The sequence below is a fragment of the Equus caballus genome, chromosome 9 (assembly GCF_041296265.1).
Source record: "Equus caballus isolate H_3958 breed thoroughbred chromosome 9, TB-T2T, whole genome shotgun sequence".
NCBI classification, from domain to species: domain Eukaryota; kingdom Metazoa; phylum Chordata; class Mammalia; order Perissodactyla; family Equidae; genus Equus; species Equus caballus.
In genome coordinates this window covers 69,034,399-69,051,767 of record NC_091692.1, presented here as the reverse complement: position 1 = coordinate 69,051,767, position 17,369 = coordinate 69,034,399, and the positions used below count along the sequence as shown (strand labels likewise).

Here is a 17,369-nt window from a genome sequence, read left to right as displayed (position 1 = left end):
CCATGTATAGGATTGTAATGGTATGAGTGATTACACAAAAATATTTAAAAGAGAGTTATAAAATACATTGTGCTTCTTAACTGTATACATAAGATAGAAATATAGATATATTAACTATATATATATATGAACTGTGGTAAGTTAAACATAGCCATGGAATCAGTTCTGACTGATGACATCTGAGTAGAAGAGACACGTGTCACTTCAGGACCAAAGTAATTAATGGCTGTTGCTCGACCCTCCAGCTATCTCGTCTCCTGTCTCAGAGATTGTGGAGGCCCATACTGAGATGGTTCCTCCTCAGCCTAGATCCTGGAATAATTACAATGAGCAGAGCCCTCCTGTTGACCTATATTGGACACATGTAGCATGAATGAGAAATAAATCTTTCTAATTTTAAATCACTGTGATTTGGAGCTTATTTATTACTGGAGCAAAACCTAGTCCAGCAGTTCTCAACTGGGGGTGATTGCCCCCAGGGAACATTTTTGCAATGTCTGCAAACATTTTAAGTTGACAGACTATAGGTGCTAAAATTACCTGTGTCGAATCCATCAGGACAGGCCGGAATTTTGTCATTCCACTCCACATTAGCAGATCCTCTTATTAAAATATTTCTGGTAAGAATTCCAACTTCTGCCCTTGCTTCAAACAGCGTCCCATCAGGGAGTGTGACAGTGATTCCTAGGTGTGTGTAATTCAGTGGCTCAGTTAGGGTTATGTTTATGCCAGCAGGAGATATAGATGCAATGGTCCTTTTTTCATTCTCTTGTTGACTGTGTCTGCAAAAATTTTAACAAAAACTTTCAACATTAATATAAATTGACAGAACATTGTTTTGGTCCATTTGTTTTATGCTATTTTGAACACTTCATCTGTAATATAGAAAATCTTTTTTTTTTTTTTTGGTGAAGAAGATTATCCCTGAGCTAACATCTGTTGCCAATCTTTCTTTTTTTGCTCGAGTAAGATTGTCACTGAGCTAACACCCATGGCAATCTTCCTCTATTTTTTTGTATGTGGGACACCACCACAGCATGGCTTGATAAGCAGTGTGTAGGTCTGCACCCGGGATCTGAACTTGCGAACCCTGGGCTGCCGAAGCAAAACATGAGAACTTAACCACTATGCCACCATGCTGTCCCTAGAAAATTTTTAAATATCATATAATATTTTGAATACGAATTTGAAGATGGTGCTTTACTCTCTCTTAGAGTAACTGAATAAATGTTACAAAGGCATGTCAATCAAATAAATATTTTCTAAGTTCTACACTTGTTCATAGACCTGTACTAATTTGTATAAAGTATTCAAACGAACTATTTGTTTATAACTTGGAGGATCACACTCAGTAGTTCTCAACTGAGGATGATTTTATCCCCCTAGGGGACATTTGGCAACGCCTGGACACATTTTTGGTTGTCACAACTTGAGGGAGGGGTGTGCTACTGGCATCTAGTGGGATGTGGCCAAGGATGTTTCTAGACATCCTATAATACACAGGCTGGCCCCACACAACAAAGAATTTTCAGGTCCAAAATGTCAATAGCACTGACATTGAGAAACTTTCACAAAGGGAAGGTGTTGGAGGTCCCTGAGGAGGGAAAAGAAATGATTGAGGTGACGTTTAGGAGGTCTCATTTCTACCAGTCCTTCAGTACACTCCAAATTCCTGCTACAGCAAGAGGACTTGTCAGTTCTATAATATACACATTCATGTATTGAGTCACTCAACAAACAATCATTGAGTGTCTAGCCTATTTTCTAGGCACAGAACTGAGCACTGAGGATACCAAGTAGAAAGTACCCCTGACTTTAAGGAGCTGTGTGAGAATGCCTGACTGTGTATTATCTACAGAAGAGTGACTGGTGCTGTTAACAGAGACGAGCTTAGGGGAGTCACTTCTGTGTCTTCCTGACACTTCCATTTTGACTCTTCTCTCCCTTGGCAAATATTTTTCCTCCTTAAATACCAGTTCAAATGACAATGTCACATGTGAAATAGATAAAAAGTCACTTTTCTCAACCTTCCCAACCCTTCTTCTGGATTCCCAATACACTCTGCCTAATGCCTTCATTAGTGCTCATAGTCACCACACTGTGGGCCCATCACATCTACTCCTACTATCCTCTCTACTTCTCTGTCCTTTCCCCTACCTGTCTGCTCCTCTAGGTAAGGCACCCGTTGAGTCATTTTGTATGTGGAGCACCTACTACAGTTCCTGTCACTACTCAATAACAGTTTTTGATTGATTAAACAAATTAATGCAGAATAAATTCGTGAGGGGAGGAAAGTAGGGAAATGAAGCCCAAATAGGAAGATGATGTAATATGCCAGGTGTGAGGGACTGAGGGTCTAAATTAAACTGAGAGCAGGGAAAGCTGATGGAAGAGGCATTCCAAGGGCAGAACCCAAAGAACTTGGTGATGTGCAGGAAGTGAAGGATGCTGATAGCCAGAAGGTCACTGGGGAAGTTTTTGTGACTATCAAAAGTAGACTGTAAGGGTTTAAGGAAAAAAAATGGATAGTAAGGATGAGATGGAAGAAATGGGCATAGCGTTTAAGCAGTTTAATAATTTTCTCCTTAAAAAAGGAGATAAAAAGAAAGCAGCTAGAAAAGATAGGAGACCAAAGTTGTTTTTCAAGATGGTGGGTGGATGAAGAAACGCATAATTCCAAAAGACCCAGGGAAGGAATTGTGGGGGGAGGGGGGAGAGGAAGGGGAGATTAAGGATGCTCAAGATAAGCGTGCGTCAACAGTACAAGATCCTATAGGTGGTACGGAAAAGGGTTAGGCTGGTTTCTCCTGAATTCTCTTGGATTCAGACGATACAGAGATTTCTTTAGAAAAGAAGGTTCTAAAAAGTAGTTTTATATGTTAGGCACACCTAAATATATTTTATTCCCTTTGTAATATATCTAACGCTTATATAGCACTTACTTTGAGCCAAGTTTAGCTGTGTTTTATACACATTAACTCATTCAATTCTTGCAGTAATTCTGAGATAGATATTAACAGCATCCAATTTTACTGAAGCACAGAGAGGTGAAACAATATGGCCACAGGCCTAGAAGGTGGCATTGCTGGGAGTTGGACCCAGACTGAATGACTTTAGAAGTAATATTCTTAACCACTTGCTTTACAAACTCTCAAATAGGATTTACAAATGAAATAGTGAACAATGAGTTAGGTTTGGTGGGGAACTCCTTAATTCTTTTTTTTTTCGGAGGAAGATTCACCCTGAGCTAAAATCCGCTGCCAATCTTCCTCTTTTTCTTTCTATGTGAGCTGCCACCACAGCATGGCCACTGACAGACAACTGGTGTAGGTCTGTGCCCAGGAACTGAACCTGGGCAGTTGAAGAAGAGTGTGCCAAACTTAACCACTAGGCCACCAGGGCAGGCCCAGGGAACTCCTTAATTCTTGTTTCTTAAAACTAAATATCCCTAAGCTAAATTCTAAACCTACTCTTTTATTTCATACACAAAGTTATAAATCAGGACTTTCTATTCTATTAGTAAGCCCTGTCATTTCTCTGCCTTTTAATTTTGCCATTATGTAATTAAAATTTCTTCCAAAGGCAGAAAAAAAATGGGCACTTATAAAGCTAAGTATATATTTAAATTCTTCCTAACATCTGCATGTTTATTTTTAACTTGGAAAATGGCAAACTCAAAATGCCATCTTGAATTTTAATTTTAAATTGAGTCACAACTTTAACACAATTTATCTATTTCTTGTCATAAATTACTATTTATTCCCTGATAAGCATTACCATATCCAATTTTGCTATTACACATAATTTGAACAATAAAGCAAAAATAAAGTTCCTCTTTTTCCCTCTCCCCACTGATATTCTTTGTGTAGCTATATTTGCTTTGTCCTTATATTTCTTATTTGCTAAAACACATAACTAAACAGAAATTAAGGGTCATGAGCAGTTTCAACTGTAAAATGTCAGATGTGTAAAAGGTCACGTTAATCATCCCTCATTCTATAATGGTTTCTTCCTTTTTATTCAATCATTACTAACAATTTTGCTCCATGGGAACCACTGCCAAGACTGCAAGATAAAAAGAGAGTTCACTAGCTGCTTTCAGCTGCATTCCCTGGTGACCCCAGACAAAGAAACTTATTTCCATTTTTGCATTCATTAACATATTTAGCCGAAGCTCTTTCAGAGGTTTTCAAATAACTTAATAGCAGAATGCTTTTTCCAAAGGAAATCTGACATAAGAACTTAACAACGAAAAACGAAATATTAGTATATACCTATTTTATAGGTTCAAATTATACTTCTTTGTACTGTAAATTCAATCAATGAAAACAACACTGGTGATCAACCCACTGTTAACACTTGGCAAATACATATTTGGCTATTCATGTTTTTTTCTTATTAGAGGTTTCAAATATGAATCAAATATTTGTCAACTTTCCGAATCATCCCTCTTTTACAGAGTTAAAAAATCTCTGTTCTAATCAAAATTATCAGGCCCAGAAGACATCATACCTGTGTCCTGTGCTCGCAATTACAATCGTATCTCCTGGTTTCCACGTTACCGCTTCTTGTAAAATCAAAGTACTTTCTCCTGCCTTTGCCGTTTGAGCCAAACGAGTCCAGATCACAGGAATAGGCAAACCTGGAGCCAACGTACAAAGCGAGGATTTCTTCACACACGTTTTCTCACTTATTGAGAGCTTTATGTATTTTAATCTTTTCCTGAATTGAATCAATTTGAGGAGGGTTCATTTTACCTTAGCATTTCATACATTTCTCAAAAAAGAAATATGCAGAATGCTTGCTTTATAAAAGTAACAATCAGGTTTGTAATAACATGTATGGGTCTGTAAATTGAGAAAACTTCCTTCTGCAACAATATATTCCATTTCTGATAATTTTTCTTTACAGGAAGACAACATAAATGTGGCATGATACTATTGATAAAATGGGCAGAGGCCTATTATCTTTGTCATTGCTGAGAGGAATTCCTTAAACTGATAATCTAGAGACAAATGAAATTTGTACATTTTTGAAAATCACATTAGCAGACATAGTTAGCACAAGGCAGGACAGTTGTGATCATAACAGGGTATCATGTTTATACATTCTAAATTTATAAAAAAGACCAATTATTGCAATATAGAAGACTTCAATATAAAAAGGACTCACACCATACTTCCTTTAAATAAGTTATCATGATACCTCAAACATCATCAAAATCACTTTTATTTGCTGATAATTTTCCAGAATATAGTTATAGAAGAGTACAACTATAAACTTATAGTCATATTTTAGGAGGCCATTTTACAATACAAATATAAGAGTTGCAATCCTCTGCTTTCAGACTTAATGCCTTTTTATATAGATTAATGAATGAAGTAGACAATCAGTATGAACTGCGGTAAGTACTATATCAAGTAAAAGGTGTTATGAGGGCACATGGACCAGGGGTAAGAGGAAGTGAGTAGAGAAGATCCCAAGAGTGACCTTGGTTGTAAGTCTTGATAGTATGTGTGAGCTGACTTGGCCTGGATAAAGGGAGAGAAGGATACACAGGATTCAGGAGGGAATATCTAAAGACTGGAGAAGCTTGGCAAATTTTCGTTTAGACAGTTATTAAGAGGATAATCTCTGGCTTTCCGGCTAGTCTCTCCTCGACCTATTTGAGCCTTTGGGCTTCCGTACCATGCAGATCCAGGATTCCCTCTCGCACGGCCAGTGTTTTAGCGCCGTATACTGGGAGCTCCGGAGACCGCAGGTGACCGTGCAAGGTGATGACTGCCTTGTGTTGAAATGGGGATGCTTCCGTCCCAATCTGCAAGGGATTTCACCAGCATCATTCAGAAAGTTAAAACTCAATATCTACAAGTCTCATCACTCAAAAGTTCTTTCCTTTTCTCCCCTCTCTTTTGGGAATGTATTATTCAGTTGTCAGTATCTTTCTTCCAAAAGATAAACCTCAAATATTCTATTCAGCCAAATATACTATGCCAGACCTTTGGAAAGTATACTAATTAACTTCAGTCACATCTCAGAACTAATTTTTTTATCTGCTCTATTTTAAATTCTACTTGTGATAATACGCTATTATCTTCCCATTGAAAGTGCAAGAATATTCCAGGGAACTATTCCCCAGAAAAAGGAGACCTACTAATAACAGAGACCTACACAAAGATTAACTTGTGAGAGTTTGGCATAATTAGCTTTCACTTTACACGCAGTATTTTAAAACGACATGGAGAGAGGTTGGCAGTGAAGATACGTCAGGTTCTCTGTGTACCTGAAGAATGCCTCCGTCGGTAATTAGAATATTTTCTGCCTGGAGTTCAATGTCAGCGTCATCAAATATTAGAGTTCCACCTATGAACCATACAATTTTGAAATGTATCACAAGGAAAGATATTACTAGAAGCTATTTATTAGATTATACATTAAAATTTAATTCCTTATTGCTGTCTGCTATCACTATGCACGTCACCTCACTTCAGCTCTTTGTCCATATAAAGTGTAAAAACTTCAGACAAGACCCAAGAGTTGATAAAAATCAGATCCTTAGGCAGATTATTTTCCCTCAGCCTTTTGTTATTTTAAACGCTATTAAATAGTGCAGCTACATGAATTATAGTTCTATAAACACAGGGCCTCAAAATACAAATTAAGAACAAAGTGATTAAAATTAAAGAAAGGTACTTTTTGTAGAAATCATTATAATGCCAACATTAGCTCTGAACTTTTAACCATGAATTTGCACTAGCAACAGCTATAGCCTGATTAGCGTGATTAAAGAATGTGCTGAGACACTTTCCCAAGACTGATGTAAATCTATGGACAGTAAAACTTTACTTGTCCAAAGGTTCAATGCATACTAACTGCAAATAACTGAAACACTGCCATTATCCCAGAAGTTAAAACGAAAACAAAATGCAAAGGTCCTTGAGCAGCTAGAACCATTATGGTCAATTTATACACTGAAGCCCAAAGCACTTTACTCTTGCCAATGATTGTTGCTTTTACATGCACTGGTAACAGCTCTGGTTATTTAGTTTTCTATAGTAAAAACAGCATGTCAAGAAGCACAGATAACAACTGAAAGCAGGTCCACAGGCAAAGGTCAGAATCACAACTCGGCATCCAAGGGGAGTCAGGGGGGTCATTTAGTATAGAATTTAACAAATCTCTGATTTTATAACTCCTAGAACTCCCTATACCAGTGTTTTTCTAAGTGAGAAACACCTTTTACTGTTGTGATCCCTTGCAAGTGCATAGGCACGCAGAACATTTGACTTTAAAAGATGCTTCCCCATATGAAAGCAATACACTCTGATATATTTTCTATTCTATTTCATTAAAAGATTCTGGTTACAACACACTAAATAATTTCATACCACAAATGGATTGTAATGTTTAATTTAAAGAACTCAGTACTACACTCTGCATTAGAAACACGATACCACTATGGATGTTCATAACCATGAATTTTAATTAAATTACCCTCAAAGAAATATTCCATAGGCATGATTTAATAAGCAGATTTTCCGAAATTTACCCTGAATAAGCAACATTTTCAGAATAGGAGTATTTTGATCCAACAAAATTGTCTGTCCTTTCGTAATAACAACTAGTGACCCTTCCTCTGGGGGAGAGTCTCCTCCCCACGAGAAGTTGGAGGACCAAGCATCGACATACAGGAAGTTAGCATTATCCTGTAATAGAATATGAGAAACTAAATTTAGAGGTTTTATCAGAATTCTTCATTCATTTCTCAAAAAAGAAATCTAAAACAGTAAACAGTTTCATTAAGTATAACCTACTTTAAATACGTTATAGCTGCCTGTTGGTTTATTTCAGTATAATAATAAAATGAAAAACCCATTACCAACTACTCTACAATCAAGAATAATTAAAAATCTGAAATCATAAAACTGATCTGAAATCATAAAAATAAAAATCATGAAGTCAAAAACATAAGCTACTTTAAAATTATTATAGTCACATCTCAATTATTTTTTGGAGACATTAACAAAGTAAAAAGTCCATTACTGATTACTTCACCTCCCCTAATGCTAGTTTTTCTGTTGTGGAGATTACTACACCCAACAGCACTAGTACCGGTTTGGCCATGCCAATGCTTCTGATGTTGACATGCACTGGAGCCCACCCTGAAGGAGTGTGGGCATTTGTCATGCAGATGATACATGTCTTGTTGGAATATTCGACATCACATTTGGCTCCAGCTATGGTGATGAGAACATCCTGCATATTTTCACTGTAAAGAAAAAAGGGGGAACAAAACATTGATGTGTCTCTCAAATTTCTAGATCACCCTGTCAAACCCTGTTACTGATATGCATTATTGCAAAAACAGTGATCTCACCCTACAATACAGCAAAGCACAGATTGACACTTTGTTTCAGTAGTAAGACTTCAAAATATTTGTTGGGAAAAATGTAAACAAAGAGGTTAAGAGGCCAGGAAATAAAATGTACAAACTAGCAGGTGTCTCAGTATTGGAGAAAAACTGCTTTGGTTCAATTTATTGAGAAATTCGATGTTGTTTTCCAAACAGGCACCTTAGAAGAGACTTTCAGGGATCATTTTGTCTATGTGCCATTTTTACCATATTCACAGACGCTAGAACTTAATCTCCATGTAAAAATGCAAGTCCAAGGGAGTTGTAAGTACTTGAGGAATTAAAATTGCCTTCTATGATTTAAATGATCTGCAGTTGTGAAGTCAGGCTTATCCACCTGAAGAATGATGAGAGTGTAGTCCATAAATTTGAGCCAAATAATGAATATGTTTTGGAAAAAGGAATCTGGCCAGTTACAATGAAATGGACCTGATGCATGAAGACACGTTTCATTGACCCAATGAAGCAGATCACAGTTGGAGAGGAGATGTTGAGGAAGCATAACAAGAAGGTATTTATACTTGTGAGATTACTTACTAGGATTTGGGGCAAGTTATTTAACCTCTCTAATCTCAGTGTCCTAACCATAAAATGGGATAAAAATATCGAATAAGGTAAGGCAGGAAGTTTCTATGGCGTAGGAAAGTGACTGACACAGAGTAAGTACTCAATAAATATTAGCTATTAGTACTATTATGTGCCTCAAGTGTGACTTTTGAGCAGGTGGGTACACATTACATGACTGTATTTAAGCACCATGCTGGCATATGAGAGAGCAGGCGTAATGGCTTGAGTCTGGAAGTACACACTGATGGATGCGTATGTAAAGACAGTACCTGAAGCTTGATCCCACGACTGTAAGTCTGGTGCCCCCTGCTGTGCTGCCTCTCTTGGGAGAGATTTCGGTGATGAGTGGAGTCATGTCATTGGTGTACATAAAAGGAGTCACGGACTGTGACAAATCCTGCCCATTGACCACACTGACTTCACAGACTTGCTCAGGTCCCCTGGCTATGAGAAAAGGATCAAACTGAGTACAGTTCGGCCATCAAGCCATTAAATATGTCCAAAATTCCCAAACATTTTCAACAACATCTTCCTTTTCCCGAAATCACCTTCCAGTATACACAGACTATATGTGAGGTAATAAAAATCTCTAGCAATAGCCAAAAACATTGCAAAGTTCATGCCGATTATCAATAGGAAAAAACCTGTAGACCCTCCCTCAGACAATTTTACACGCCTCCCTGTTTAGTTTTCCAGTCCTAGAGCATCCGACACTGCAAATCAGACCAGGAAGGAAGAACTGCCAATGGCAGGCACGCTGACAACAGCAGGAGTGACAGCTGGAAGCAAGGAAAAAGACAGAAAAACGACAGAAACCCAACGCAAGAATGTAAAAGAAGAAGTGGAGCGAGCGCTAAGACAGACAGCCTAAAAACCATGACAAATCTCAGCAGCGTTGTTGCATTTTTAAAAAATCAGGATACAAACACTGATGTTGTAATGATAAATGAGCCCAGTCATAAAAATGTTACATTTTCTTCCATATTCTTTAAGAAGTCTTTAAGATTCTTTACAATTCTTCATCAGATTTCATTAATATTTAAAAAAAGTTTGCACATAAACTATATCCTTTATACATCTAGAATATTCCCTTTAGTTCTTCTTAAACTTTTTAGATAATTAAAATTTGTTGTGACCTTAAAATACCAGATATTTAAGCTTCACAATAACCCACTGAATTAGAGTTAATAATATCTCCATTTAATGGATGCAGAAACTGAAGCAGAGAGGAATTGTTACTTAGCCAAGGGGACACAGTTAGTAAGTGGCAAAAGTGAGATTCTGGGGCTCCTCAGAGCCCAGCTCTTAATCAGTACATAAAAATAAGTAAGAGTAATAATAGCAAATCACAAAGCATGTTTCAGATATTATTCCATCCACTTTACATACATTAACTTATTAAATCTCACAGTAATCTCATAAAGTAGCCTAATGTGATTATTCTCACTTTACAAATGGGGAAACTGAGGCACAGAGCGATTGAATAACTTGCCCAAAGACACAGCTTGGGTTTGAATCTGGGCAATGTGCTATTACAGTTCACACTTACAACCTTTACACCACCCTATTTTTTTTTCTTCTTCTCCTCAAAGCCCCCCTGAGTACACAGTTGTATATTCTTGGTTGTAGGTCCCTCTGGTTGTGCTAGGTGGGACGCGGCCACAGCATGGCCTGATGAGCAGTGCCATGTCTGTCCCCAGGATCCAAACCGGCGAAACCCTGTGCCACTGAAGTGGAGCATGGGAACTTAACCACTCGACCACGGGGCTGGCCCCTACACTATTCTATTTTAAGGGAAATCTAATATTCCAATAGGAACTAAAATTATGTTCTCCATTTTGCATGCTCAATAAAGTAAGAGCCTTCAGTTTTCATGATAAACTGAAAACTGCAATTTCTTATAAACAGTTCAATCTAACCCAAATGCTGTGAATCTTGAAAGACAGATAAACCTAGGAAACAAAGTTCTGAGGAAACTGCTTAAAATCGGGGGAGTCACAAAGGGATTCAGTTACCCCAAAGATCACGAAAACTTGACAGAAGAAATTCAGACTCTGATCTTTATAAAACTAACCATTTCTCAAAGACTGCCATTCTTTTTTCTGACAACTTACCATTATTAGATGGAATTTTACATAATAATGTTGTGCTATCAGATTTAAGTCTGTCGACTGCACATTCTGAGCCACACACTAATATAATTGAATTTTGTGGATTAAACCCCGTGCCTGTCACAGTCATGGTTTGACCACCACCGAAGCTCCCTAGGGAAGAAATATAAAAGGGAAAAACAAAGCTAATTAAAAGAAAATGTCCTCTGTGTATATATTTAACTTTATTTTAAAATCTGAAATGGAAATAAGTCACATTAAATGAAAAGATTCTTAGAACTGAAATTATATATATTACATCCTATTATATTAATGCAACAGAATCTCATTTAATTGTAGTGTTTTAAAACCTTCATTGAGTAAATGTTGCCTCTGGTCATTTATTCAAACTACTTCTAGGAACTAAAATTTTATTTAAAGAGATGTCACAAAGAATTTCAGAGTAGTCAAAACATAAATGTAAAATTACTATTTTAATGAAGAGTACCTTGGTTATACTTAAGGTTTTTAACCACTAAAATAATTTTCAAATAGAAAACAATACTTATTTATGTAGACATAATAACAAGTCAGTGATGTCTAAACATGATGTTTTAAAAAATTTCCACATCTAACCTGCTCATTTTAAGTCAGGATAAATTTTAAATAAGTTATACAGCACTAAGAGAAATACAGGCATTAAAGTAATATTTAAAAATGATTTACTAATACCCTTACATGCTTATTTATTTGATGCATAAACAAAAATATTTTTAATGTATTATAGGAACTACACATTTTAGCAGTGTTTGAAGGACATAGTTTTCTTCTAAATCAGACAGGTGTTTATTGAAAAATAGAAAATATTTGTAGGTTCTGGCACATTCCTGATTACCTTGGCTTGGATGAATATTCTGAATAGTAAGGGGGTACTCAAATACAGCTGTGGACACAGCAGAGCCTTTTGTCTTATGACGCATCATCACAGGAAAAGTGCCACCAGCATGCTCTCCCACGATGCACTGCAATACACTGTCACTGACCATGGTCACGTTACACTGAATGTAATTTATCATCACTGAAACTTCCAAAATATCAACACCAAAATTAGATCCAGTGATCTGAATTTCAGTTCCTGGTGGACCTTAAAAAAAGTAAAAAATATAAATATATCTAAATTCCAGTACTTACACGTGCATTTAAAATATACAGTACCTATTTATTTCCATAAACAAAATAATATCCAGTATTTCAAAACTAATATAAATATTGACAATACATGTCGTGTCATATACATTTTGGCTATAATATACATTGCAGTCTATAGTATATTAACTATAAGTTGTTTATCTTAACGTTCATTATTTTCCAGCCCTTCTGTCCATTCTACTGAGTTGTAGGCTACTAATTCAGCCTAGTAGAGAAGACAGGAGAGGAGAAGAGAGATCTAGAGTTAAGTATGAATATCTGAGTAGGGTGTGGTGAGCTGAAGTATATTTTAGGGATGGTGCTCACTATTTTTTATTTTTGGTACTTTCTTGATATTAGCAACTCTTTTGAGGATGGACTATTTTTCTTAATTCAAATATTTTCAAAATATATGACTTGGTAAACAAATTATGATATATAAATAATTAGGTGTAACGTAGTAAATACAGAAATAAGGAACTGATTTAAAGACTTATAGGTGAATGTTGATGTTAATGCCATGAATAAATGTACATAGAACAAAGTATTTCAATCCTTCTGTTCCCTTTCTTCCTCCTTTTGACAAAAATGCATTGAGGGCATTAAACATGGAATTTTTCATAGGTCATCCAAATGAATAACTATATACCTAAATATTAAGTGAATAGAAATAAATCAACATAACTGGTTACAAATGCAGAGTCAGCAAGTAGTAGGTTCACTTTAATACAAGTAGTAATAGTAAAAATAACCATATAATTGACCATAACCATATAATAGTAAAGATCACTGAAATACACATTGCCTTTTTAAAGACCACAGATATTAACGAGATCTTTCATGTCAGGAATGGTTTTAAGATAACAAGCTAAAAAAATGTTTCTTTGGTCTTAAATTTTTAATTTTGTCTGGCATTTTCACCTTTGAAATGGAAGTGTTGTTCTAAGTGTGATCTATTGCCCTGTTTCTTCAGTGAATAAAACAGCTCAGTGCTCGCTTGTTTATAAGTCTTATATCTTTAAATACGTTGTTTTGAAAGAGACATTCAAAGAGAGAGATGGAACAGAAATGGTTCATGGGAATAAAGAACATATGCCAATATCTAGTTCATCATTTGTAATGATTGCAAATATATGGATAAAAGTATGTCATTGCTTTTATTAATGTTTGCTTTTTTAAAAATTTCTAAATAAGAAAACTTGATGCATCAAAGAAAATTTCAGTAGCAAACTTGTTGAAGGCAGAGAGTACATCTTACCCAAACCTGACACATTTCCTGGTAATGACTTTTTTAAAAGGCTTCTTTTAAAGGCTAGCATTTAATGAGTTCTTTATTAAAGGTGCCATTCTAAGTTCCATTATATGAATGAACTTCTTTAACCTTATGAGGTAGGTACTTGCATGTATAAGGAAACTGATATTTAAAAAACTTGTTCCAAAGTGTCATCACTGAAAAGTAGAAGAACCAAGATTTGAAGCCAGGCATCAAGGTCATGTTCTCAACCATTACACTACAGCTGCCTCTCCAGAATTCATTACACAGATGAGTGTTCCAGCAGCTTGAAGATGACCAGAAGCAGCTTAGCATAATGACAAAGGATCAAGAAGACATCTCAATCTATTCTTATCTTAGAAAAATAAGTCATGCAAAATAGGTAAATCTTATTTTATAATATTTTCTCCATCTGAATGGGCCAATTACTTCCTTAAAAAGAATTCTGTTGTGTTAATAAGTTAATAATCAATTGTAGTTTCATGGAAATAACATATTGTGAAGAATTCTCAATGTTAGTAAGACCAACTACCTGTGAATTTTAACAGGTGTTTCTTGTGCCACATCAACATGAATGACATAAATTAATCATCAGTTTTAGTCCATAGATATTCATCTGTTTATTCCTTATTTTGAAACTACATCAAGTTAATGAATTTTGTTCTGAAATAGAAGTTGGAATTTCACTAAATATTTTACCTCAAGAACGTGCAAAATATCAAAAAGGAGAGACTACACAGAACTCGAACTCATGTATAATTGGGTTATGTGGGATTGTCTAAAAACACATCTTAATAATCATTTATAAATATTACTCTAATTCTGTGCTAATAAATATTACTGATAGTGTGATATCAAGTCAACGAAAAGGCAGGTATTGCAGTACCTGTACTTGGGACAATCCCTCTGAGAAGCGGAGTATCCTCCAAGGCATATGTAAATGACAGAGGTGGGTAAGCGACTGCGTTAACAAAGATCTTCACATTGACCCTCCCAGCTGTCCCTGCTGGGGTGCGGCAGTAAACTTCACGGGAGTTGATAGAAATAATTTGACAAGGGTCATCCCCAACAGTGACTGTGGTATTGCCTGGATAGAAACCATTTCCTGTGATTACCAAAGTGGTTCCACCACCAATGCTTCCAGAAGTTGGGGTGACAGATGCTACTGCAGGACTGCTGACAGTAAGGTTTCCCAGAGCCAAGCCTTTAGTTGCCACCACAACACTAAGAGAATGAAGTCCAGCTGGGAGAGGAGTCACAAGAACAGTGATGTTATTGTCATTAACATCTATTGCTTTGAACTGTTGGCTTCCAATGAAAACAGCAATGTCCTCCAAGATAGTGCCAAAACCTTCTCCTTCAATAAGAACTTCTACAGATTCTTCGATAGAGTTTGGGACGATTCTCGTTATAAAGGGAGTGATGCTTTCTGAATAAGAAAAGCTGCAGTTCCCCTGACACTTGGCAGGCACTCCATGTATTAGAAGATCTACCGTCATGAGCTGCTGGGGAGCAGGTGATGTTTCACATTCAATGGCTGTATAACTTACTGATAGAACCTTACATGGAAATTGACCCATAAGGACTTCCACACCTGCAGAAGGAACTGCAAACCCGGAGCCTTTTATGGTCACTTTGGTCATTCCTGTGGTTGATCCTGCATTTGGCAACACCATGTTGATGTTTGGCAAAAGCACAAATCGTCTATCAAGTTCATCGGACAGTGTGTTGATAGCAGTACCCAGGTTGTAGACAGTTAATGTGACAATTTCCCTCATGCCAACATCCATTGAGTTTTGAGGGTCAATATGACACAAAATGGAATTGTTACTACTTTCTTCTACAACACAGGGGTAGCTACCAATTGTAACCTGAAAGCAAAATGAATATGAAAACAAGTCAATACCTTATTCTACTATGAACTTAAATTTTGTATTAGCACAACTAAATTAAAAAAATTAAGGGGGTGGCCCAGTGGCGCAGTGGTTAAGTGGGCACATTCCGCTTCAGCGGCCTGGGGTTTGCCGGTTCGGAACCTGGGTGTGGAGATGGTACCGCTTGACAAATGTCATGCTGTGGTAGGCATCCCACGCATCAAGTAGAGGAAGATGGGCATGATGTTAGCTCAGGGCCAGTCTTCCTCAGCAAAAAGAGGAGGATTGGCAGATGTTAGCTCAGGGCTAATCTTCCTCAAAAAAGAAAAAAATTAATCATGTGCAAATTTTTTAATTCATAAAATTAATTTTGGGGGCTAATTAGGGCATCTCATGGATTACCTTAAAATTAAATTATGATTGTACACGAATGTTTATAGCTACATATTCATAACAGCCAAAAAAGTGAAAACAACTCAAATATCCATCAACTTATGAGTGGATAAAATGTGTATACCATACAATGGAATATTATTCAGCCATAAAAAGAAATGAAGCGCTCATATATGGTACAAGATGGATGAACCTTGAAAATATTATGCTTAGCCAATAAAGCTGGTCACAAATGACCACATATTGTATAATTCTACTTATAACAAATGCCCAGAATACGCAAATCCACAGAGAAAAAAAGCTGATTAGTGGTTGTCCAGGGCTGGGAGGGATGGGGGGCTTGGCGGTGATGTCTAAGGGTTGTGGGCTCTTTTTTGGGGTAATGAACATAGTCTGAAATTGACTGTGATGATGGATGCACAACTCTGTGAATGTACTAAAAGCTACTGAATTGCGCATGGGTGAATTGCATGGTATGTGAATTATATATCAATAAAATCGTTAGAAATTAAATTATGAGGTTATGGATGAAACATCCTCCTTTTACTGAGAATACGGAAATAAAAAGGAGATCTTTTCTTACCTTATTAGCACATGCAAGACTACTGAAGCCCCGTCCAGTAATCGTTATTAATTCATTTACTGTTCCAGCAGATGGACTAATGTTGGTTATAAATGGTGAAAAACAACTTGAAAGCTCAAAGAGCAATCTTTCTCCATTTTTAACCCCAGTATTGTTCAGGCCACACAGGGGTTCTGTTGCTAGGCACCCCGCCGCAGAGCTTGCCAAGTGCAAATTCTCAGGTCCTCCTTTAGACAAAAGAACTGCCTGTAAGTCATGGATAATATTCTAAAACAGGAACTGTTTTCAGACGGCATTACTCTTTATTTTGATGATGGTGGTTTATATTCCAGTAAAATTCTAACAACAAAATGGGCTCAAGCAGTACAAAGTTAAAAGAAAGACCTGAACAAAGATGGTACAGTAAAGAGAGAAGAGTGAATATAAAATTAATTTATTTGTCAATTTGTCTAACGCAAGATTGCATGGGGAAAATAAAATAATAACATCATCTCACATTTTAATATATTCCAGGGCATGTACACATTGTCAGAAATTTTTCAGATTACATATCATATGAGGCACACAAGGACTCTGGGAGACTGGCAGGACAATATTAACAATATTAACAAGATCCTTTTTTACGGAATAAATTGCAGCCTCAGAGCAGTTCAGACAGACTCAAGGGAATGTGGCTAGTAGGAGACAGAACCAGCGTCAGACCCAGGCATCTGCCTTTTATTTTAGGAAGTTCACATAAACCCTGGGTCACCTGAAAACAGTGTTTCCATCTTCAACTCTCTTACCCTGAGCATATGTGGCTTCGGTGCTACCCACAAACAGGTGCAGGGGAATGTGCCTGGTTTCAGCTGGTAAAACGTTAATGACTCCTTGGAGAAAAATGGATTGAGCTTCATCAACATACCCGCTGCTATAATAATGGATTCCAGGTGAGGTAAATTGGTAAGAAAATGAACCTGCCATAAAATAAGATCGTACATAATAAATA

At 36.7% G+C, this 17,369-nt stretch overlaps 1 protein-coding gene across 4 annotated transcripts in view; it reads right to left on the bottom strand.

Moving 5' to 3' along the window:
* Positions 1–17,369, bottom strand: part of PKHD1L1 (PKHD1 like 1) — a 150,401-nt gene that overhangs the window by 65,397 nt on the left and 67,635 nt on the right. For all 4 annotated transcript variants that reach the window (XR_011421351.1, XR_011421352.1, XM_070221703.1 and 1 more), the window contains exons 36-47: positions 17,167–17,337; positions 16,382–16,608; positions 14,418–15,402; positions 11,966–12,214; positions 11,095–11,244; positions 9,250–9,424; positions 8,113–8,269; positions 7,550–7,706; positions 6,284–6,363; positions 5,689–5,818; positions 4,513–4,642; positions 541–782 (exon numbers count right to left, since the gene is read on the bottom strand). Coding sequence is in view for 2 of the 4 variants with exons in the window: in XM_070221703.1 (XP_070077804.1) it covers positions 541–782; positions 4,513–4,642; positions 5,689–5,818; positions 6,284–6,363; positions 7,550–7,706; positions 8,113–8,269; positions 9,250–9,424; positions 11,095–11,244; positions 11,966–12,214; positions 14,418–15,402; positions 16,382–16,608; positions 17,167–17,337 (2,853 nt within the window). In the remaining 2 variants the exon portion in view is untranslated. The remainder of the gene's footprint in view (positions 1–540; positions 783–4,512; positions 4,643–5,688; positions 5,819–6,283; positions 6,364–7,549; positions 7,707–8,112; positions 8,270–9,249; positions 9,425–11,094; positions 11,245–11,965; positions 12,215–14,417; positions 15,403–16,381; positions 16,609–17,166; positions 17,338–17,369) is intronic.